The following is a 23422-nucleotide window of genomic DNA, read 5'->3' on the forward strand; positions in this document are numbered from 1 at the left end:
GGAGGAGCAGCAGAGGCATTGTGAGCTCCGCCGTGGCCTAAGCGCGCCCCCCCCCCCCCTCGCTCGCTTCCAGGTCAGCACTTATCTTTCGTGAGAATGTCAATTATCGCCATAAACGTCGTCCGAGGAGCAGAGGAGGCAGCGGGGAGGGGCCTGCAAATGAAGAAAAAAGGGGGACAAGGACTGGAGGGAGGCAAGGTTTGCCCCCAACGTCACCGCTCAAGAGAAGGACATGGATCCCACCTTGCGTTTTCACGCCATGAGAAATAGTTTCAGAAATCCCATCACCCACATTTTTTCATGTCTTCCATTTGCTTTCATTCTGCACATCAAGGTTTTGCGCCTTATATATATATATATTTTTTTTTTTTTTTTGGCCAAGGCACCTGTTGCAATCAGCGTAAACATAAACGGTTCGACGGTAATAACAAGATTCACTGCTGCAGGTTTCCGATTCATCTTCTCACGATATGCACCCATAATGCATGCGGCAGATCGTTGTCCCCCTGATAGGCGGCGATAACTGCCAGCGAGGTTTTGCATAATAAAAACCTGTGATCGATAACCGCATCCGCTGATTGTTATTTCCTTTTGCTCAAGCAGCCATCTTTAAGAAGCGCTCTGCCTCTCGCTGCAAGAAAGCAGCAGCAGCAGCAGCACATGTGCGTTACAAATTAGGTGCAATGGTATCAATGCAATGGTATCAATCCATCTAAGAGGATCATTACTGAATCCATCCATCCAGCCATCAATCCAGTCTTTTAGAAATTCAGTCCCCCCCCCCCCCACTCCCCTCCTCTGTTTTCGGTTTCCTCCCCCCCCCCACCCCCCCGTGCCCCTTTGGTGGGTGCCAGTGGGAGTGGTCCGTCCTTGATCTGCTCTCCGAACAAACAGCCTGGTAAACATCATGAAACATTTAGAGGAGGCAGAGCAGCCTTCTCTCTAATTCACGCTGGCAACCCGGAGATGCACAAAAACAGCTCCTCCCGAAGCTCGCCCTTGTAGTGGTGCTTCAGTTGACGTGTGCATGTGCCTCCGCATTTCAGGACTAAGCAGGCATGTGTGGAAATGATTTCATGTATGTGTGTTTTATATGATCTTGTATTATTCCCAGCTCTCTGGAGGGGGGGGGGGGGAAGCCATGTCTTCTCTCAGAAAATCACACACTGCGCTGTGAAAAATAAATAAATTGGCGTATCTGGGTAAATTAGCATATTTGGCAAGTTCCTTTTAGGGAGGGATGAAAACAAACAACGGATTATAATCACAACTCGCTCAGCTGGAGGTCTGAGTCGATGCCTTGTTGTGAACAATACCCTCTTCAATAATTCCTTCCATGTCTGACACAGGAGGCATTTATATTTCTTGTAAAACCGGATTGCCTCAGTGGTTTGGTAAATGGAGCAAAGATGCTTTTAGATCTCACCTGTATGTGAACATCGGAACTCCAATTTCGTAGCTCCCTGATGCCCATAGACATTTACATCTTGTCAAAGTGCGCTGTCCCAATGCCATCGTGCGTGCGTCCTGCATTATAACCCAGAATGCATCGTCCCAAAAGACTCAAAAATCAATAAGTTGCCTGGAAATAGACTTTTGAAGGCCACATAATGAAACAGATGGATAGCTTCGCTGCTCTTTTTCACTTTTTTTTTTTTAACCATGAAATATCCATTAAAATCAATGAATAATGAATAAAGGCATGCAGGCTCTTACCCCCTTTAATAAAATGTAGCAAGCGGAACAGCTTATTCAGTAATGTCACGCGTAATTAGCTGTGCTGCCGAGACCACCTTCATGCAGTAATCTTTCGAGGCCTGACCCGCATTCTGTTTCTTTTCCGTCACATATCTTCTGTTTATCTCTCCTTCTCTCACCCTCTTGTGTGTGTGTGTGTGTGTGTGTGCGCCTCTGTTCTAGCTTGTTTGGTTGGATCTCGGTACAAATTCCAAAGAAAACATTTCGAGTTTGCGGCTTAAAGGAAACTCTCTAACGTGAGAGCGGCAAAAGGCCGCGAGCGGGTGAGGAAATGCAACGATGACAGGCCCCCAGTGTCATTGCCACTCCTCTGTGGAAAATTATTTATTCTGTAAATTTGACAACATGGACGTAATAGTGCAAGCATGTTGTATCAAGGCCGTAAAAAATTTTTTGTCTGAGAGTGGCGACAGCGCCTCGCTGTAACAGAATAACTTGCTGCTGTGGTGCAGCGATGCACCGTTGCAGCGGCACTGTGTGGGCTTCAGTGTAAGCCACAGCGAGGCAGATACTTACACCACGATCAATACTACTAGGCCCTGTTAGGAGGGAATCGATCAGCTTAGCACTTGATGTGGAACAGTCTTTCTCTCTGTATCGCTCCCATTCTCCATTCAGCCTTTCTCTACTTGCCCCGTCTCTTTTTTTCGCTGTCTTGCACCGTCATCGATCTTGCGCAGTGATAGCAAACATGTCTTCACCGTTGGGGTGGAAGGGTCAGCGATAACCCCCCCCACCCCCCCCCCCCCCCCTTGGGAGACTCTTAATGACCAGGACAATGTGAGTGACGAAGGGCAACGGAGGATGACGGGTCTTTTCATATTAGGCTTTTTAACCTGAATGCATCTGCTTGAGCAGCACACACACACACACACACACACACACACACTTCCACAGAAGCTTCTGTTCACAGATCAATTGACCTCGCCAATGCTTTGGGCTGATGCTGGCTTCCCCCTCGGCGGGGTCTAGTTAATCTAAACTAATTGCAAGAAGCACTGATGCGTGTGAGCGAGGATATGAAAGAACACACACAGACGGATGCCAAATGAAAGGCACTGTCCTGCTGCTTGCCTACACCTTCATGAAAGATGGATACTTTTAATGCACATTCTGCCACGCTCTGTTTTTGGAAAGATGTTGTGTGTGTGTGTGTGTGAGTCTGTGTATACAACTGCATCTCCATACGCCGGTCACATGATCTATTTCACCTGAGCCTTACTCACACGGATACAACCTGGAACATCTTTGTGATTTTAAGTTTGTTTGGTTGTCAGGTTTACATTTTTGGTTTCATTCTACAAACCACAAAGGTTGTTGAGATGCAGTAAAATATTAATTTGGGACATTCAATGGTTTTGAATGACCCCATCCTATTTTTGTATCACTCACTCAACGGTTCAAAGTTTAGTCTTTTTTTTGTGAGCATTAGTCGTTAGGGTGGAGAAACGGGGACCCTGCAGTCAGCTTTTCATCCGCAGTCCCGCTGATAACATGATAGCAAACCTCTCCTAATGATCTCTCTATGTGAGAAGTTTTGTTGTGTACTGAAGCTAATTAGCCGTGGATGTTGTGGACTGGTGTTGTGATAACGAGCCGGGAAGGGATGGCACGGGGTGACAGTCTGAGCCCTATGTTAATGAGCCAAAGCTTTCATTAAACCTGCCACCAATGGCTGTTAGAAGGATCCCAAACTCCCGGGGTTTACCGGGTCAAACAGTTCGATTCACCTAAGCGCCCCGGAGCCTATTAACGCTTTCCTGCCCGATGTTAGCGGCCGTGGACCAGGAGTCTCAAATGTTTAAGTCTCCATCGGTACCTTTTTTTAGGGTCCTATGGGACTGAGCAGATTGTTCCCATGATAACAGACGCCAGCAACACCTCCCAGTATGACGTGATGTTGATTTTAGTCAGACACTTGGAACACGTATGTGCTTTATGACTGTGCTGCGACTAGCAATACATGGAAATGACTCCATCTTCATGTTGCCTTAAAGTCAACGCAGCCGTATGGTAGTCGGTGTGCGCTTTTGCATGCCACGCAATGCACTGAGTGGCTCCCTGGGAGCCGTGTGAACACACTTTAGCTAGGTTAAACCATCCAAGTGGATAAAGGTAGAGGAAAGATCTTGTAATACGTATTCCAGGTGTGTCTCCGTAATCTCTTGAAGTGCAGTTTTGCATTTGAAAGCAGATTGAGGGGCCCATGCACGCCCCGGGGCAATTAGGAGGCAAGTGTCAAGTGACGACCTTGCCAAGGCTTTGCCTCCTTTGGCCGACTCCAGCCCTTGAACTCCAAACATCCCGAGTCCTCGGAGGCCGCAAAAATGAAAAGGCTTCTTGTTTCTTTTGCCTGGCTCCCTTGCACACCCACAATAATAAATAGATTAAATTAGATACACTGGTGGAAGCCAATCCCTCCTCAGACGTGTTTTATTAGCACTCGGAGAAGTTATTAATGTTTAGGATCTTGAAAGCAAGTTTTCAGTTTCTGTTGAATCGGAATTGATCACCCTCCTTTTTTAGAAGCTGAATTCATGAAATTTCCATTAACCTCAGTAATAAGCAAATGTCAGAATGCCAAAAAACTAACGTGTAGTTTTACCTTTTACCGGTTACACATGTGTTTTGCATGTTCAATGTATAGAGGTGGAGAATTTTATTAGATTAAGGGAATGAAACGAGAAGGTTCTCCTTGTTCAATGTGGAAAAATACATTTGGCGTGCTGCCATATACATTATGTGCAGCGTGTTTGGAAAAAGTCCTGGAAGCAGTGAGCTCCCATAAATGTCTGAACAACGTGGCCTGGTGATCATGTGACCACACACACACGTCCTGGCTCAAAGTCAGAGGAGTACACTGATTTTTTTCCGGGCTCCAATGGAAAACCAGGGCTGCAGCTACTGTACTTCCTGCGGTCTCTTCTTCGCTCTCTTTGTATTGCTCACAGCTCTGCGCCTCTTTCTCATTAGCCGGCGTCAGCATATTCCACAAACCCATCCACCCTTCTATGCCTTTTCAAACCTTTTCCTGTGGCTGGAAAGACTGACTGGAGAGAGGGAGGGGAGGGGGGGGGGGATCCTGCTTTTGAAATACTGTATGTGTCAGTTGGCCAAATAGGGCCCACATGCCGGTCTTCATGGTGCAGGATATGACGCATCCTAATCTACTCCAGCTACATCTCCTTATACTTCTCAATTCTCCAAATCTTTTGGCCTGCTCTTTTGCGGATGCCTTGCCTTCTCTTTTATTGTGATACGTCCCTACGTCACGACAGAAACATTTTAGACTTTAGCAATGTACTGCTCCGTCTCGCTCCCGCCTTAAACCGGCGACATGCGCTCGGTGTGACGCGATGTTGTAGCTTAAGTTGCCAGTTTGCCGCAGCTGTGGGAGTCTGACTTCAGTAGCTTATTGCAGCAATAACACAGACCAGCAAACTGAGGAGCTATACACACACACACACGCACTATTTTGTTCATGCTAAGTTGAAGCCGCCGTTACATTATCAGTCAACAAGAGGCAGTCTTGGGTATTAAGCCAATTTACTGGTATACACCAGTGTACCGGGACTTTTAATGACTATCAAAACAGGAGGCCCTCTCATTAATTCAAGGCTGTGTGCTAGGCTTCTCTTTTTTTTTTGTACGACTGCCCATTCATAAGTGTGTGTGGCTATCTCTCTTTCCTCATTGATTGACTGATTTATATCGGCACTCATGCTTGAAATAGAATTCGCTCCTCCGTCTGCAGTGAAAGTGCAGGGACTGGCAGAGTTTGTCTTATCTTCTGTGTGTGTGTGTGTGTGTTACATTTCCAACATTGCATGTGAAAATGTTCACGGCCTGCAACGCTAAGGTGAATGCTAAAAAAAAAATAAGTATGCTTATTTCTTTCTTCTCCCTTCTCCCTCATTTGACCTCACCCACCCCAAACGAGCTAAACCCAACCAACCTCCACACACTCACTCTATTCCCCTCTTTCAGTGCTCCCTTGCTCCCCCCCCATCCCTCATCCTCTTACTGGAGCACGGCACCATGCAGTGGAAATAACAGAGCCAATAAAGACACTGCCAGAATCCATCCACTCCCAGCGCCTCACCCAGCCACTGAGGGAGAGAAAGGAGAGAGGAGCCCACCTCCAACGTGTCTACAGCTACGCATGGAGGAGGGCAGGTGGGGTTGGGAGGATGCAGGAGGCGTGGGGGCTAAGGAGAAGATGAATGGGGGACGGTGAAGAACGGGCGCAGGATGGGGATGAAGATGGAGAGACTTGGATGGTGGGGCGATAATTCTTGTTAGGGAGCACGTGCGCACACATTTGGACCCCCCCCGCCCCCCACCCCAGCCGATAGGTCTTCCTTACCCAGGGGAGCGTTGCAACAAGTTCAATCCTTTCCAGTCCCTCATCGCTTGGGACTTTAATGTTTCTCGGACTACACGAAGCTCAAGAGTCTTATTTGCTTATCTGCTTTTCTGTTCGTTTTCAATTAAAAGATTAAAAAAGGATGCTTGAATTGAGAAGACCGAATTCCTATTTAAACTGGTGTCCCAATATGGAGCAGGTGAATAAAGAGCAAAGTGGAGTGATTAAACTTGGTGATGACTGAGTAGAGCAGGTCAGAACCAGGACCCGGACCTCGTACATCGTGGAACTTCAGATAACCAGCTTGCTATGCTTACTATGGTTGACTAATTCATTGATTCTCTTTTCCAGATGTGACAGGTAGCACTGCGGGATAGACTGACGTCATCAGGGAGCGTCTTATTTAACTAGCAGGCGACACCCACTTTGTCCCAGCTGTCCCCCGGTTCCTTACCGTGAGCGAAAGGGAGATCGGTAGGTAGGTTGCTAACTTGCGGGTCTAGTGTTATTTCAGCAATGTCAGTTTGCTAAATATTTTTGTAGGTTTGGCCGGCGGAGTGGAGTCCCGTTAAACTTCGTCGGGGAGGGTCTGACGCCTTAGCCTTTCCAGGTAAAAGGATCATAGGACCACCGCAGACAAACAATATTTATTTGACCGAATCTGTTTAATTTTCAGGTGGCGCACAGCTGCTGTTTTGCCCCAGGTTTTCTTTCACGGTTGCACAATAACGACTGAGTGTTGTTAACCGTGATTGTATTGCTATATTGTGCGTTTCCTTGTTCCTGTTGATCTCCGTTTTTTTGTGTACTCGCCTTATTTTATTTTATTGATTTCGAGCGGGGGGTGCTCGCTGTGTGGAGGAGTGGCGCGGGCACATTCGGGTTGACTTTGCATGAACTATTTCTAATTTTTCTTGTTGTCATTGTGCGAGTGGGTTTGTAGTGAGTGTGCCGTGTTTGTGTGTGTGTTTGTTGCATGTTTACAGGTGGCACTGGGTGTTTTACTGTACGGGGAGATTCGCTGTCCCCACACAGACGGCCGCCCTACCCTCGCTGTGGCTAGGGAACCGGGCGAGTATATAGATTTTCTGGTAGCAAGCTTTTATAAATATCCATTGTACATAATTATAGTATTGTCTTAATAAATTGTTTTGTACGGTAAAGATGTCTCTGTCCCTTGAGTGAAAATTAATTCGGGTACCTCGTGTCACATTTGGCGTTGCTGGCAGGATCAAGGACAGAGACAGTCATTGCCAGTCATTTTTTTTTATTGTATGTTTGTATATACCGTGAAGCTGGTTCCCTAAAGGAATCATACATTTGACGATAAGCTTGTTTTTTGTATGGTGTTTTTGTTGTTGTTTTTTTGTGTATTTTGGAGCAAAACAGCAGTCTGTCTGCCAGAGGGCCCCTGAAACAGCGCTCCCAGCAGCTTTTGGAGACGATACGGTGTTAACATGGAAGAGGAGATGCAAGAACTTCGGGAAATGGTGCAGCGGTTAAAGGCAGATAATGAGCGGCTGTCACAAGAAAGACAGGCCCTGAACCCGGTCCCGGGGCCCTCGACCACACCTCCCTCTGCCAGCAGTGGTAATACTGACCATGCACCAACTCTTGGTGTGGAAACCTCTACTAGGTCGATGCCAGTAGTTGAACGTGTGGTTTACATCCCTAAAGATAAGTGTTCCACATTTACGGGGGAAGGGGAGGTATCAGTGAGGGAATGGGTGGATGAGGTGCAGTCGAAATTACGCACACGTAGGATGTCTACGATAGAACAGGCTCATTTCATTTATGACCATTTAGGAGGAGTAGCAAGAGATGAGATTAAGTATCGTCCTAGACAGGTTCGGGAAGATCCCAAACTAATTTTTTCCATCCTTCAGACTCAGTATGGCTGTGCAGACTCACCTATTGCTTTATTGCAGAATTTCCACTCTAGGAAACAGCAAGAAGGGGAGACATTGCGTGAGTATGCAAATGCGCTATTCTCGCTAATGGATATTGTTATACAACAATCTCCTGATGGGGTTGCACAGGCGGCTAGCCTCTTACGTGATCAATATGTGGAGTTTGTGTCAGATGGCAACCTTAGCCGTGCGCTAAAAGAACTTGTTCGCACTAACCCCGCCTATGATCTCCATGACATCCGTGATGCAGCCATCCGATGGGAGCGAGAAGGTAGACCGTGGGAAGGGAGGCCGAGAAGCTATTCCGTCCCGTCTGTTTATAGCATTCATCAGGGTGCTTCAGGTAGACCAGAGTGCATGGTTCCCCATGCTACTTTGAAGTCTGAGGTAGCTGAGCTGCGGGAAATGCTAAAAAGTCAGCAGGAGCAGTTTATGCAGTTTTCCAAAACATTGTTGGCCTTAAGCGCCCCTAAGCGCCCTCAGTTTCAATCTAGGGGTGCAGTCATCTGTAGGCGGTGTCAACTGCCAGGTCATTTCGCTAGGGACTGTGAGAATGAACGGGCAGCTCCCCAACCTGGACATTTCCATCGATCTGGACAGGATGGGTCAAGGTTCACGCAGCCACCGTCGGAAAACTGACACCCTCTGACGGGCAGAGCCGCCAATCAGATGGGGTCATGCTAGGCTCGAATAGCATAGTTCCGGTCGACCCTGAATCAATCTCTAAGTTGGTACATCCATGCCCCCACGTTGTTGTCCATATAGCGGGGGTGGGGGTCCCCTGTCTGTTGGACACTGGATCAATGGTGTCCACTATAACTGAAAGCTTCTTTATTCAGCATTTCCAGTCGTGGGGTCAGGAGAGGCTGCAGTCATGCAGATGGTTGCAGCTCAGAGCGGCTAACCATCTAGACATCCCCTATGTTGGCTATTTAGAGCTAGACGTCACTGTGCTGGGCAAAGTGATTCCAAAACGTGGCATTCTCATTGTTAAAGACCCCCCGCAATCCTTACCCAAACCAGATCACCCAGGGGTCTTGGGAATGAACATTATTGGTCAGTGTTTTGAAGAACTGTTTGGTCAGCACGGACTGGGTATGTTCGACCTTCCCGCTATTAAGGGTGCGAATAGCACCTGGCACCAGGCCTTGCAGTACTGTCATCAAGTGCACCTCACACCACAGGCTGAGAAAGTAGGGACAGTCAGAGTTAGGGGTAAGACCAGAGTATGTGTCCCGGCTGGCACCATGAAGCTAGTGGCAACCACTTGCTCCCAAGGAGCCTTTAATTCTCGCTGCTCGGTACTATTCCAACCCCCGGAGAATAGCAACCTCCCCGGTGGCTTATTGCTGGCACCAGCTATCGTAAAGGTCACACAAAGTACTGTGTACCTGCCATTCGTCAATGTAAGCACTGTTGATATATTTCTTCCCCCCCGCATTAGGGTGGGAGAAGTGTGCCAGGTAGAGATTGTGAGCCTACCTGCAGGTGTTACCGAAATTGAGGGGATGTCGGACCAAGGAGTTGTGGCAACGTCCTCGGTCCAAGCTGCTGGGGGGAGATCAGTACAGAATGCCATCGGGGACATCGACTTGTCCAGTCTACCCGCCCATGAACAAGGCAAGGTGAGGTCCCTTTTGCATAAATATGAGTCAGTGTTCTCCGCATGTGAGGGTGACATAGGCTGTACAAACCTCATTGTTCATGACATACCTTTACTGGATAACACGCCCGTAAGGCAGCGTTATCGACGTATCCCGCCGTCGGACTATGAGGCAGTCAAAGCTCATATCCACCAGTTGCTGGAAAACCAGGTTATTAGGGAAAGTAGCAGCCCCTACGCCTCTCCGGTTGTCCTGGTGAAAAAGAAAGATGGCAGCATACGTCTTTGTGTGGATTATCGCCAACTTAACGGCAAAACAAGGAAAGATGCTTTCCCTTTGCCCCGCATCGAAGAGTCGCTGGATGCCTTGTCGGGTGCCCGCTGGTTCAGTACCATGGATCTGGCCAGTGGGTACAATCAAGTTGCCGTGGCAGAGGCCGACAAGAACAAGACAGCTTTTTGTACGCCCTTTGGGTTGTTTGAATTTAACCGTATGCCCTTCGGTTTGTGTAATGCACCAGGCACTTTCCAACGCTTGATGGAACGAATGTTTGGGGCCCAACATTTTGAGTCATTACTTTTGTATTTGGACGATGTGGTGGTGTTTTCCTCTACCATAGAGGAGCATGTGAAACGCCTGGAGGCAGTACTGCGTCGGCTTCGCCAAGAAGGCCTGAAAGTCAAATTGGAGAAATGCAACTTCTTTCAGCCCGAAGTGAAGTATCTGGGCCACGTTATTTCAAAGGATGGAGTGTCCACAGACCCAGAGAAAATCAGCGCAGTGGCTAATTGGGCCCCACCCAAACGCACATCAGAATTACGTTCCTTTTTGGGTTTCGCTAGTTATTATCGAAGGTTTGTCAATGGCTTTGCTACTCTTGCCGCCCCTCTGCACCGTCTAGTAGCTGAAATGACGGGATCCAAAAGGAAAAAACCATCCAGCCGCCCATTCAATGAGGTTTGGACAGACGAATGCGCAAAAAGCTTCCACGATCTGAGGGCAAGGTTGGTATCTGCGCCAGTACTAAATTATGCTGACTTCTCCCTGCCCTTTATCCTGGAGGTCGATGCCAGCTACAGTGGTCTCGGAGCAGTGCTCTCGCAAGAACAGGGTGGTAAGGTGAGACCAGTGGCCTACGCTAGCAGAGGATTGAAGCCAACGGAACGAAACATGACAAATTACAGTTCCATGAAATTGGAGTTCCTGGCGCTCAAGTGGGCCATGACCGAGAAATTCAGGGAGTATCTCCTGGGTCAGAAGTGTGTGGTGTTTACAGATAATAACCCTTTAAGCTACCTATCCACGGCTAAGTTGGGTGCCCTCGAGCAGCGGTGGGCGGCTCAACTATCTGACTTTGATTTCACCATTAAGTACAGACCCGGCCGAGTCAATGGTAACGCAGACGGATTATCCCGGCAGTATCAAACGGATACGTCTGCCGAAGGATGTGGTGCCTTGATGCCGGGCAGTGCCATCCCCCAGATGATAGCACAACTCAGTACACAACCAAACATGGAGGTAACTCAATCAACCGTATCAGCGTTCCCTACCCACTCTGTTGCAGATCTGGCTGCGTTACAGGAAGCCGATCCAATCATCAGTTGCTTCCTGGCTTTTTGGGATCGGAAACGGGGCCCGGATCAGCAGGAGAGGCAGACCCTCCCCAAACCGGTTTTGGAAATGCTTCGCCAATGGGAGAGGATGACCAAGGAGGAGGGAGTTTTGTATCGCTGTGTATCTAGATCCGATGGCGGGGAAGAAGGACAACAGCTAGTATTACCTGCTAAACTAAAAGAGGAAGTATTGCATCAGTTACATCAGGGCCAAGGACACCAAGGTGTGGAAAGAACAACTGACCTGGTGAGACAAAGATGCTACTGGCCCGGTATGATTAATGAGATTAAAGAGTATTGCCAGAACTGTGAACGATGTACATTGGCAAAAGCGGTCCAACCAAAAGTTCGTGCCTCCATGGGCCATTTATTGGCCTCCCGGCCGAATCAGATATTGGCCATTGACTTCACCCTGCTTGAACCTTCTAGAGATGGTAGAGAACATGTTCTGATTATGACTGATGTGTTTTCTAAGTATACGCAGGCCATCCCCACCAGAGACCAACGAGCACCTACGGTGGCCCGACTGCTAGTACATGAGTGGTTCTACAGGTTTGGGGTTCCATCTAGGATCCATTCCGACCAAGGGAGAAGTTTTGAAGCGGTACTCATCCAGCAACTATGTGAGTTGTACGGGGTCCAGAAAAGCAGGACCACGCCTTACAGGCCACAAGGAAATGGGCAGTGTGAACGGTTCAACCGCACGTTGCATAATCTGCTGCGTACGTTGCCAGTGGAGAAGAAGAGGGACTGGACGTTGTACCTCCCACAACTTACATTCGCCTACAACACCACCACACACCAATCAACTGGTGAGTCACCGTATCTGCTGATGTTTGGTCAAGATCCACAGTTGCCGGTGGACTTCTTGTTAGGGAGAGTTAAAGAGCCCGCTGCTGGTACGGTGGACGGCTGGCTTGGCGAACATCAAAGGCGACTGCGAACAGCTTACGACGGGGCAAGACATCGGATGCAGGGGGCTGCACAACGGAGAGAGGAGAGACATGACCGAAATGTTGATGAGGGGCTGGCCGTCGATCAGTTGGTGTATCTGAGGGACCACAGTGCGAGGGGAAGAAACAAGATTCAGGATCACTGGAACCCACGACCCTACAGAATTTTGAAGGCGCCCACAAATGGTGGGTCGGTATATACTGTGGCCCCCGTCGACAAACCCGACCAAACTAAGCAGGTGCATCGAACAATGATTAGATTGGTTCCCCGAAATGCTTTTCATGTTCCAACTCCCCGGGATGAGCAAAGCACGGTAGAAAATACCGAGGAAGAGGAAGAACCTGAAGAGGTTTGGATTTTGAGGGAGAGGCCACTTGCCCCAGACGGTGCCAACCCAGCGGGAGTGGAACATCCTTGCAGCATTGCTAGAACGGAGGAAGTGCAGTTTGGAGTGACTCCCAACCCACAAGTGCGATCACCAGGCCACCTTGCAGTGGAAGGGACAGGCCAGCCAAACCTCCCTCCAGAACCAGTGTGTCGACGGACAACCCGAGTAACAGCGGGCAAACATTCTAATCTCCATCGCTTGCCAGAGACAACCGTGAGTGGGCGGGGTGTGCCATAAAATAGGTACCCTTAGGCCAGGGAGGTGAGTTTTACCCTCGGGACGAGGATAAAAGTGGTGGGGGTAGATTGTGACAGGTAGCACTGCGGGATAGACTGACGTCATCAGGGAGCGTCTTATTTAACTAGCAGGCGACACCCACTTTGTCCCAGCTGTCCCCCGGTTCCTTACCGTGAGCGAAAGGGAGATCGGTAGGTAGGTTGCTAACTTGCGGGTCTAGTGTTATTTCAGCAATGTCAGTTTGCTAAATATTTTTGTAGGTTTGGCCGGCGGAGTGGAGTCCCGTTAAACTTCGTCGGGGAGGGTCTGACGCCTTAGCCTTTCCAGGTAAAAGGATCATAGGACCACCGCAGACAAACAATATTTATTTGACCGAATCTGTTTAATTTTCAGGTGGCGCACAGCTGCTGTTTTGCCCCAGGTTTTCTTTCACGGTTGCACAATAACGACTGAGTGTTGTTAACCGTGATTGTATTGCTATATTGTGCGTTTCCTTGTTCCTGTTGATCTCCGTTTTTTTGTGTACTCGCCTTATTTTATTTTATTGATTTCGAGCGGGGGGTGCTCGCTGTGTGGAGGAGTGGCGCGGGCACATTCGGGTTGACTTTGCATGAACTATTTCTAATTTTTCTTGTTGTCATTGTGCGAGTGGGTTTGTAGTGAGTGTGCCGTGTTTGTGTGTGTGTTTGTTGCATGTTTACAGGTGGCACTGGGTGTTTTACTGTACGGGGAGATTCGCTGTCCCCACACAGACGGCCGCCCTACCCTCGCTGTGGCTAGGGAACCGGGCGAGTATATAGATTTTCTGGTAGCAAGCTTTTATAAATATCCATTGTACATAATTATAGTATTGTCTTAATAAATTGTTTTGTACGGTAAAGATGTCTCTGTCCCTTGAGTGAAAATTAATTCGGGTACCTCGTGTCACACAGAGATGCCCCCCTCCCCCCGTTGGATGGGACTCGTCCAAAACCACCAACCTGGCTCGGTGTGTGTGATTGCAATGGACCACACCCACACACACACACACACTGTAAGACGGTAAAACTTGGACCCGTCTACCTAGGCCACATTTAGTAAACTATTGTTCACAATCAATTTACAGCACCCAGATTGTCTTGATATGAGGCCAATTTTGTTGCAACCCCCCCTCCCCCCCTCGCAAGGCTTTGAATTTTTACGATAATAGCTGTCGTCAATCCTCCGTGGCAATCTTTACTTTTATTGTTTTTCGTTTTCGTTTCCCTTTTTTTTTCTTCTTTTTTATGATGAAGCATTTATGATCATGTCTCGCAGGGTTGTCACCACATTTCAGTCCCACCAGGCGGGGATGTGAGTGGCTCGTATGCATCTGAACTGGAGCATTTACATGAATTCTCATTGAAACCCTAGTCGCGTGCTGATTTCCTCGTGTGCAGAAAGGCGCTGTGAAGAACTGGATGAGAGGACAAATCTGCTACCCGTGTGAGCCCCTCTGAAAGTGCATCCTTTCATGTATAATACAGATCTTCAAAATAATTACCCCTTTCATGTCAATCCAGTATCTTTTTTTTTTTTTTCTCTTTCTCCAACACACACACACAGGCACAAACAATCCAGCTACCTATTTTGAAGGAAAGGTCTCCTTCTGCATCCGCAAGTTTTGAACGGAGCACAAAAAACGCAGAAAACTTTGGCAGAGATTTTCATTCCTGCTTCCAAATCAATGTAATTTATCGACGCCGTCAAAGTGCACCGGGAAAATATAGCTACAAGAGGATTACGATCAAACGGTGTTTGTGAAGCAGCAGAGGCGGCGTGCGCCGGGATGGTGTTTGTGTATGAGGGGGACCATCATGTGGAATACATTTCTCTCATCATAGCTCCATGGAGATGCACTCAAATAGCGTTTTCTTCTTTTTGCAGACGGAAAGACCAAGCATCTTTTTACTCTACAAGATTAAACCTTTTACTGTACTGAGGCAGAGAGAGAGGCAGGAAAAATGTGAATATTTCAAGAATACTTTCAGAAGTCGCCCCATCAAGAGATAACATGATCCCGCCTGAGGCAATGAGGGCAGCACAAGGGCTCTCGCATGGACGGAAAATGCCCCGAAATATAATCCTTTCACTCCCAGCATTGGACTGACAGAGATTCTAAATTGCGTCCATACGTTCTTGGAAAAAGAAAAAAAAAGGAGGTAGGTTGTGTATGTTGTCAAACTAGACCTCTGACAAGTGAATTAATAGTTTGTGGTTGACAATTTTAACTCACACTTTCACAATTTGAGCTGCAGTTTTTGATAATATGTTAACTATTCATAAGTAACTAATTATTGTGTATTTTATTTCCTTGAGGAGCAGGATAGCATCCACCATAGATGGCTTCAGAACCTCCTCTGGGTGGACGTTTTCCCCAGCTGACGCTGCGAGAGGATTCCTCAGGCAGCTAAAGCGAACTCATGTACGTGAGATGAAGATCTTCCCATCAGCCCAGAAAAGCCACAGGTAGATTTTCCCAGTCTTTGAAATTCCCTGAAACTTTCCTATTCACATCCTGGTGCGGGTTGTTTTTTTTCTGAGATGGTTGGGTTTTCTTTCACAGCAAAAGGGTCGTTTTTGTCTTTTCTTTTTTTTCTTTTTTCCAGTCGAGATGCCTGGTAATGTGTGTCTGATGTTGTTTTCCGACAGTGTGCTATTAAGGAACATCAGAGGAACACTAGGTTTAATCTTGTTTACTAGTTTCCCCTCAAATTCACACTGGGCATCGTAGAATAGTCGCGGAAACCCAAGAAGAAAGTCATGCTCATCTGGGAATCTCCCCCCCCCCCCAGTTCATGATTTGTATGACTGATAAACCTAATTTGTGTTGCCACTGATGCCTGTTCTGCTGGGCTCCCCTTTGGAGTTCATTGCAGCTAATGCACCTGTCTTGTGTTTCTACATCTACACATTTAAAAGGCAGCGAGGTCCCATTACAGCGCCAGACTGCCTAAATATCTTCCTGCAAATGAGAAACAAAGATTTACTTTGTTTTAAATGTTCCAGGAAAAAAAACAAAAAAAAATCGGTGTGCCGGGTCGCATACACAGCCGCAACAGCTCCAGGCTTTTAAAGACAAAATGATGCATACGACACAGCTGTGGGAGTCGTGGAGCTCTGCCACTTTAGGATCGAACCACCAAAGTCCAACACAGACCATGTGACTACTCGAATCAATATGCAGCCCATCTGATTACATGACCGACGCATTCTAAAAAAAGTGCCCCCATTGATGTTGCCTCTGTCATCCACCTAGCTGTATCCTGTTAGGCGATAAAGTCCTCAAGGCATCCCATTGCAATCATAACCCCCTTATAGACAGCTGCTTAAAGGATACATTGGGTTGTGTTTTAGCTCATTTTAAACCTTGCTGTTTTTTTTTTTCTTTTTTAACCATTGGCATTTAGAAACCACTCTGATTCAATTAAAAATTGAATAAAAATTGAAATCATCATCAGTTTATATCATGTTTAGACTTCATTAGGCTTCATTTGATAGTTATTCTGGCAAGAATCTAAAACATTTTCCCCCAAAATGGCTCTTTTCTTGCGACTTGAATAATGAAACTAATTTGTTTTCGCATATTCCATCACGAGCCATACTCTTAGCAAGTCGATGACTCCTATTGTCTCCAGATGACTAACGCTTCTTGTGAGTGAACAAATCACATTCATACATAAAGGCTGCAAACATTTAAATACGGAAATGTATGTAAGAATTATTTGACCAGGTTAATTGGTACTTGTTTTGATGCCGTTTTTCTCAGCTGCAAATGTCTGGTCTTGATGTGTTGAGCTCACAGTACATAAAACCAGTCTTTTCAAACGTTCTTATTTGGTAGGTTTTCTGTTTGTGGTTTGGCATTTGAACAAAGAAGAAAACTACGTGATGAAAATTGCAGGTTTGGGTTAAACCAATTGAACACTGCTTCTCAGTCTGAGACCCCTCGTGGACAAGATGAATTTCAGATTCGAACGTACTCCCCAAGGAAGTCCATTAGTCTGCTAGTCGACAAGTGCGGTGCGAACCCGAGAGTTTATCTTTCCCTAGAAGTGTCTTACCAATCCATCGACTTGACTGCTACGCGCTACGAGACAAGTCCAAGGGTAACCAAATCTGTAGCTATATACCTAAGAACACTATTCTTTTTTTCCTAGAAAAGTATAACAATTATGTCCATGTTCCTCTTTTTAATTGATAATAAAGAGATGATTTGGGGGAAAATATATATAATATAATGATAAATTCCAGGTAACAGATATTAAGATAAAACCATTTAATTGCTATTCAGTTGAATTTAGTTTCATACATCAAGTATTTAGCAGTCTCTGCGATACGCACACACACGCACACACACACACACACGCACCACATTTCCCAGAGAAAGTGTCCAAATGACTTTCTTTTCACCAACACTAGTTCAAAGGGATCATATCCGGAGGACCGTGTAGTTCAAATGTTGCAGGATTGCTAGACAGCTGCTAAAGCCGTTGATGGAGTCGTGTCCTTCTCGTATGCAGAGAAGCTTTGCCGGAATTCCGCAAGCTGCTCATAAGCCTCCTTTCTTTCTTGCTGATTGAACTTTTTTTTTTTTTTTTTTTCTGAGCTAGAGGTTGAAACTAATGAGAATGTGAAAGATAATGGCTTTGTTGAGGATTTAACCTCTGAACAGAGTACAGAAATGAATATCTTGAAAGATGTGAGCGCTCCTCTGGACCCATTCAGCTGCAACGGAGATGGAGGAACGTATAAATCAAACGCAGAAGCGATATGTATTCACCTTCTGAACTATTTACTTACTGACAATAACAAGGGAATTTATGTGGCCATTAAGACAAGTGTTTCTGAATGATCAGGGGCTGCAACCGAGGCCACTTTATGGATTGGATGCAATAAAATCCAGTGATAAAACAAATAAGACCTGGCCTTCAATCAAAGGTAAGTATGATAAGCAAGTTCATTCATTTTAATGGAATAAATTCTTCTCAATAATGCACTTGCTGCTGTTATCCGTATTTCTTGTCCCAACAGTGCTTTAACCAAACAGAATGGAAGTTTTCCATGGCCTCCAAAGCCATGAATCAAACCTTGAAAGGAGAATGAGACATGAGGAGGGGGGGGGGGGGTAAAGAGGGTAAGCGCTTGTCAGAGAGATTTGAGATGCCCCAGGCTCATTTCCCCGGACTCTGGACAAGGTGACGTCACCACCGTTCCACTGAGGTATCTCCCACAGCGAGGATGGGAGAAACAGAGGGAGGGAGGGAGGGAGGGGGGGGGGGCAGGAAGAGACATCTGCGCGCACAGGAGACTGAGAGGGAAAACAAGTGAGGAGAAAGCAGAAAGACACGGGGGAAGCAAGGGGGAGTGTAGTGAGGGGAGGGTTTGTGCAGAGAGGGAGGGAGGGAGAGAAAGGAGGGGGGGGGGGGGGGGGGGGTTTGGACACGAATGATCTTTCCCTAACTTTTGTCTGCCTCTTTTCTCTGTGGAAGAAGTCTCCAAGAAAAGAAATCCCCGGGACAGAAGGCGCGCCGGATTACCTGGCTGCACGCGCGCGTTTATTTACGGATTAATGTGGTCGCAAAGTTACGGATTTATCATTTGTTGAAGGTATGCTTCGTTTTTTTTAAAATATTAAATCTTCTTTTTCCGTGGCTGTTAGCGTAGCGATGCTTGAAGTGTCCTAAAGCGACGTTGGATCAGCAGTTAAGTCGCGGTAAAAGTTTTCTGTAGTTACTACTTAGTTTTTGTAACTATGTCCATATGCAACAGGCGCGGTTAAATTAGACTGCATGATATGCACTTCATATAGCAGATGGTAACAGGGCCGGGTCTAGGCAGGGGCAAGAGGGGGCCTGGCCCCCTCAAATAAATGTTGTGCCCCCTCAAACTAAATCTACTAAGCACATAAACTAAGCACAATGCCCCCTCAAGATTTGTGGCTGCCCCCTCATACATGCCTGTCTAGACCCGGCCTTGGATGATAAACGAACTGTCCTGACGCTGGACACAAAGTGTCATGATTTCATGTAATGTTATCTCATGGTGGGATCTTTTTGCCTCTTAATTGTATTGTTTTTTAATTTAAAAAAATATATATAACTATGGTTTAGCTGCATGCCAAAGTGAGACTGATTTTCCCTTCATGACCCGAGCAGACCTTAATGCAACACACAATGGGCTGACTTACTGAATGTTTGTGGCTAGCCTCCAACCACCCCCCCCCCCCCTCTCCCTACCCCCAACCCTCTGGCATGGAAGAATCTGTGACCTGAACCTTGTTTGGATCTGTGGCACACATATTATTGAGGCAAAGTAATGTCTGAGCATAGCGCTGCACTGATTTGAGACCAGCCTCTACCTCTACATGGGGAGGGGGGAGGGTGGGGGGGCTTGAAAGCCACAGTCACATCTGTTTTCCTCATCCCTCAGTCGTCCCATGTGCGTTTGGCTTTTGCATCCTGACTGCGCACCCATCTTGAAGGTTCTGAGTCCCCCCCCCTTCCCCCCACTGCCATGCAAAGTGTGGAACAGCTCTGCTTGGCCTCGTGTCGGAGTGCAGACAAAAGCAGTAGATGGTTGTACGGCTACTTGAGGCTCTGGGGAATATAATGGTGCAAAGATTACAAACTGTTGTCTTTGAACTTGACCACACATTAAGTGTTGCTCACTTAACTCGTTGCAGGATAAAACGGGCCCGGCAGTATCCATTGCATTTGGTACTTCCCTTTTGTGTAGCCTGCAGCTCATTGTGTCGTCCACTTGTTTTTTGTGCTTGTTCCAGTTTGCGGTGATGTGGACATTGTATAGATATGGTCAGCCACTCGCCATGGTAGAGGCTGGTATGCTCAGCCATGCATGCTCTGAGGCCAACCAGTTCATGCCATCAGAGTAGGCATCACATTACATTGTAACTTGTGCATGCATCAACCCCCCTTCTCCTTTTTGCTCAATTGTATTAGCCTTTCTCTGTCAGATAGTAAAGGCCGCAGACATAAGACTAGTAATAACTTGCCACGGTCCTCTTTGTTAGTCATCCAGCTTGGGGCATTGCCTTTGCTAGTTTGCAAGTATTTTAAACACCCTGGTCTGTTGATATGTGGAGTTTAGATAAACGCCTCAAGGCATCTCGAGTTACTTTCATCCTCGCCAAGTTCCCTGGTTGTAACAGGCCTGCAATGCACACTCCGGTTTGAGCTGAAGTGCATCCAAAAAGTTCAATAGCCACGAGTGTACGTGCTGTTGTGGATTGCCGCTGGAGTTTGGAACTTTTTTTGCCCCATTAAAAAGCACTCAACAGAAATGCTCTTGATGCTTGTATCTGTCAAAAGAAGATTTAACCTGCTTTCTCTCGCCAAAGTAGCAGCATGGCTTTTGGGATGGCAGGGTCGGTCTATTCAACCACCACTTTGGTCCAGAGAGAAATCCACAGCTATTTCATACATTGCCATTTAAAAGTTGCACAAAGATGGTTCACTATGAAATATTCCATAATCCACTTGTTGCACCGGCACAAAGTTGCTTACATAAATATGGTATATCGTGATTCCTGTTTCCCGTGGGAAGACATTGCTAGCATTAATCTAGCCTTGTATTTCTGTCTTTTTCCAAAGGAGGCCTATCAGATGTTTTTGTGTAATGAACCAATGTTTGGGTTACAAATGACTTACTGCATATGAATGTTTTTTTGTTAATGTCAATGTATGCATTCAAGTCCGCCTTAGTTTTTTAGGAACCTTCATTTTTATGGTGGCATTCCAGTCAACTTGCCTGCACATCCTCTGCTGAGAGGACTTTCTCTGGGTGATTCATTCAGGGTCGCGAAAAAAAGGTCAGAGCAGGACCTTGTTTTCACTTCACAGCATCCTAACCAATCTTGACTGTGTGAATTCGAGCGCGATGACATAATATGACAGAGCAGGCAAGAATGGAAACGGACACCCTGTCCATCAATCTTCTTGGTACAAAGTGCTGAGCGAGACAGCTGCGAAGGCAGCGAACCCACCCATTTTACATGGCTGACATATTGATGCAGAGTTCTCCCATTAAAACCGAGGAAGAAAGCGGTCTAAACAGTGGGCTACTGGTCCACTGCTATTTCATCATCCGTGTCTGGGTGGCCAATAAGCCATTCTGAAAATGTCAGGGTGTGTTCTTCTAAACAGGCTTGTGTTGGGGTTGTTTTTCCATTTCTAAGTAGTGGTGGTGATAATTATTAAATTGCTGAGCATTGAGCACAAATGACCCCCTTTTCTGGTATCTGTGCTAAAATTGGAAATTAGACGGTTGTTCTGAACCTCAATCCAAAAACAATACAGATAATATTTGTATCTTCAGGGGACATTCATTGCATAGTTAAATATTGGAATGGAGGTCAGAGAGAGATCAACAGCTTATTTCATATATTGCCATTTACAAGTTGCATAAAGATGCTTGACTATGAAATATTCCATAATCCACTTGTTGCACCGGCACAAAGTTGCTTACATAAATATGGTATATCGTATTGGGACATTCATGCATAGTTAAATATTGGAATGGAGGTCTTGGAGGTTTGTGTTTTTAGTTGATGATATTGGTCAGCTCTTCTGTCTGTGCTTTTCTCCAGTGTTTTAGTACTAGATTTATAAAATGTCCGATTGTTTTCCTTTCTGCGTTGGCTTTGTATTCGGTGACCCGATCACTCGCAGGCCTGCTTACCGGGCTCATGGCCAGCTCAACCTCCGAGCTGACCGGCCTGCCCCCACATTGCCCGCTATCTGCTGTAGCCAGCTGGGCGGCCCGTGGAGCTGCTGGTGGAGGGCAGACAAAGAGAGACATCCGTAGCATTACATATTCAAGAGACTTATTAAATTGTTTTGGATTGTGGCCAGATAATAATAGCAATGAGCTGTAACTTTTCCCTCAGCCTAATGTTCTCTGGATTGTGATGCATTATGTATTATGTACTGTGTGAACTTTTTTGCATCAAGCCTATAATAATAGCGGCACCTTTTTAAGTGCTCAAACTTGGCCGTCGAAGACATTGATTAACTCTCCACCCGTCCAAATGCAGGGGATTTAAAAAAAATATGTTCTACTTTTACATAAAAAGTTTGGCAACAGTTGTGCACAAGGATAAATTCCACAACAACATGATTACACTGTGTCTGGCTCAGATCTTGCTCCTGACATGAAATAGTAACCTGGCCCCTATTTTTTGCTTCAAGGGAAGCAACCGCGCCTTGAGTCTGCAGCGGCCAACATTGAATGTATAATTCACAATGTGGAGTATGTCGAGCTGTTGTTATTTTACATAATTTAAAACACTGTCCTACACCACATTGTCTGTTAGCAGCGAGCTGCAGGCAGTCTGGTCAGGTTGTATAAAGGTGTCCTCTGCCAGCTAGAAACGGCTCATTGTGGACCCCCCCGGGGGAGCGCGGGGGGTGGGGGGTCGTTTCTCCTAGCAGACGGGACAGGTGTGTGTACCGTCTGCTCGCCTGCCTTTCAGGGCCCCGCTGTACCTGTAAACACCAAAGAGTCATTGGGGCTTACGCACATGCTGTGTGGGGCAAGTCCAGGTCAGCTGCGATGTGTGGAGCGGGCGACGTTGCTGCGGGAATGTGTGCGTTCTTGTACGTTTCATGAAAGGGCGTGTAAGACGGGAGAGTTACCGTGGAGCGAATTCAATAATGATCCAGACGTGGCACTAATTTGAAGCCGTGCATTTTTATTTTGTGTATGTGTGTGTGTGTACTTGTTGTAAAGCCACGTGGAAGCATCTGGTCCACCAGAACCATGGCTCCAGTGGAATGGTCTCCAGATGTGTTTGTGTGTTTTGGCCCCACTGTGTGTTTGTCTTGGGACCAACCAGCCTGCATGCAAATCATTTTTTAATTTCGCGCATGCATTTTGCTTTGTTGTCTTGATTTTTGTTTGCAGCAGAATGTGTACATTCTTTTTGACTTTGAATTCTTTCCCTAGAAATGGTCACGTTGGTTTATCTGTACGCTAAAGTGCACTTTGACTGACAAATTCACAAGTGTGTGTGAGTGCTTGTGTGCAGCAGCTGCCCATTCAAAGGCCGACCAGATGGAGAGGATAATAACATGATAATATGATCATATTTGAGAGAAATTCTGGTTAATTCTGATGGATGGCATTTTGACAGATTTGCCTTTTTTGACTTTCTCTGTCTATTCATCCATCAGCTGGTGGCTGAGGTGAGGCGCTTTCGGTTGGAGTGAAACCATGTGGCTTCAGTGGTCCTGTCTGACGTTGTTGGCGCTCAGCTTGGGCTCCTGTGACCTGCAGACTTCGGAGCAAGGTAAGTTTCCTCTGCTGAAGCTTTAAAAAGTGTTTATACCTGATAAGGAAAGTGAACTTCAGGAGAAATACCAAATCTTTAACAATTAGTTCAACGCAACCATGATTTTCTTCTTTTCAGCAAGTAGCATGAGAAGATGGATATTAGTCTCATAACCGCCCCTTAATGCCACAGGCATTACCTAGAGGGAAAAACGCTAGCCTGTAACAAAACCTGTCCAACGGTACCTCTGGAAAGCGCCACATTAGTGAATGAGTGAGTTTCA

At 46.5% G+C, this 23422-nt stretch overlaps 1 protein-coding gene and 1 long non-coding RNA gene across 3 annotated transcripts in view; both read left to right on the plus strand.

Annotated features, from left to right (window-relative positions):
- The first annotated feature begins 15178 nt into the window (after positions 1-15178).
- On the plus strand, positions 15179-17949 carry LOC134107186 (uncharacterized). Its single transcript, XR_009942681.1, has 3 exons — positions 15179-15317; positions 17708-17789; positions 17883-17949. It is a non-coding gene; the product is annotated as an uncharacterized LOC134107186 (long non-coding RNA).
- Positions 17950-18306: 357 nt separating this feature from the next.
- Positions 18307-23422, plus strand: part of col16a1 (collagen, type XVI, alpha 1) — a 46952-nt gene continuing 41836 nt past the window's right edge. For both annotated transcript variants that reach the window (XM_037474379.2, XM_062558697.1), the window contains exons 1-2: positions 18307-18458; positions 23042-23157. In XM_037474379.2, the coding sequence (XP_037330276.2) occupies positions 23082-23157 (76 nt within the window). In that variant the 5' untranslated portion in view covers positions 18307-18458; positions 23042-23081. The remainder of the gene's footprint in view (positions 18459-23041; positions 23158-23422) is intronic.

This window comes from Pungitius pungitius, chromosome 17 (assembly GCF_949316345.1).
Source record: "Pungitius pungitius chromosome 17, fPunPun2.1, whole genome shotgun sequence".
In the NCBI taxonomy this organism is placed as follows: Eukaryota; Metazoa; Chordata; class Actinopteri; order Perciformes; family Gasterosteidae; genus Pungitius; species Pungitius pungitius.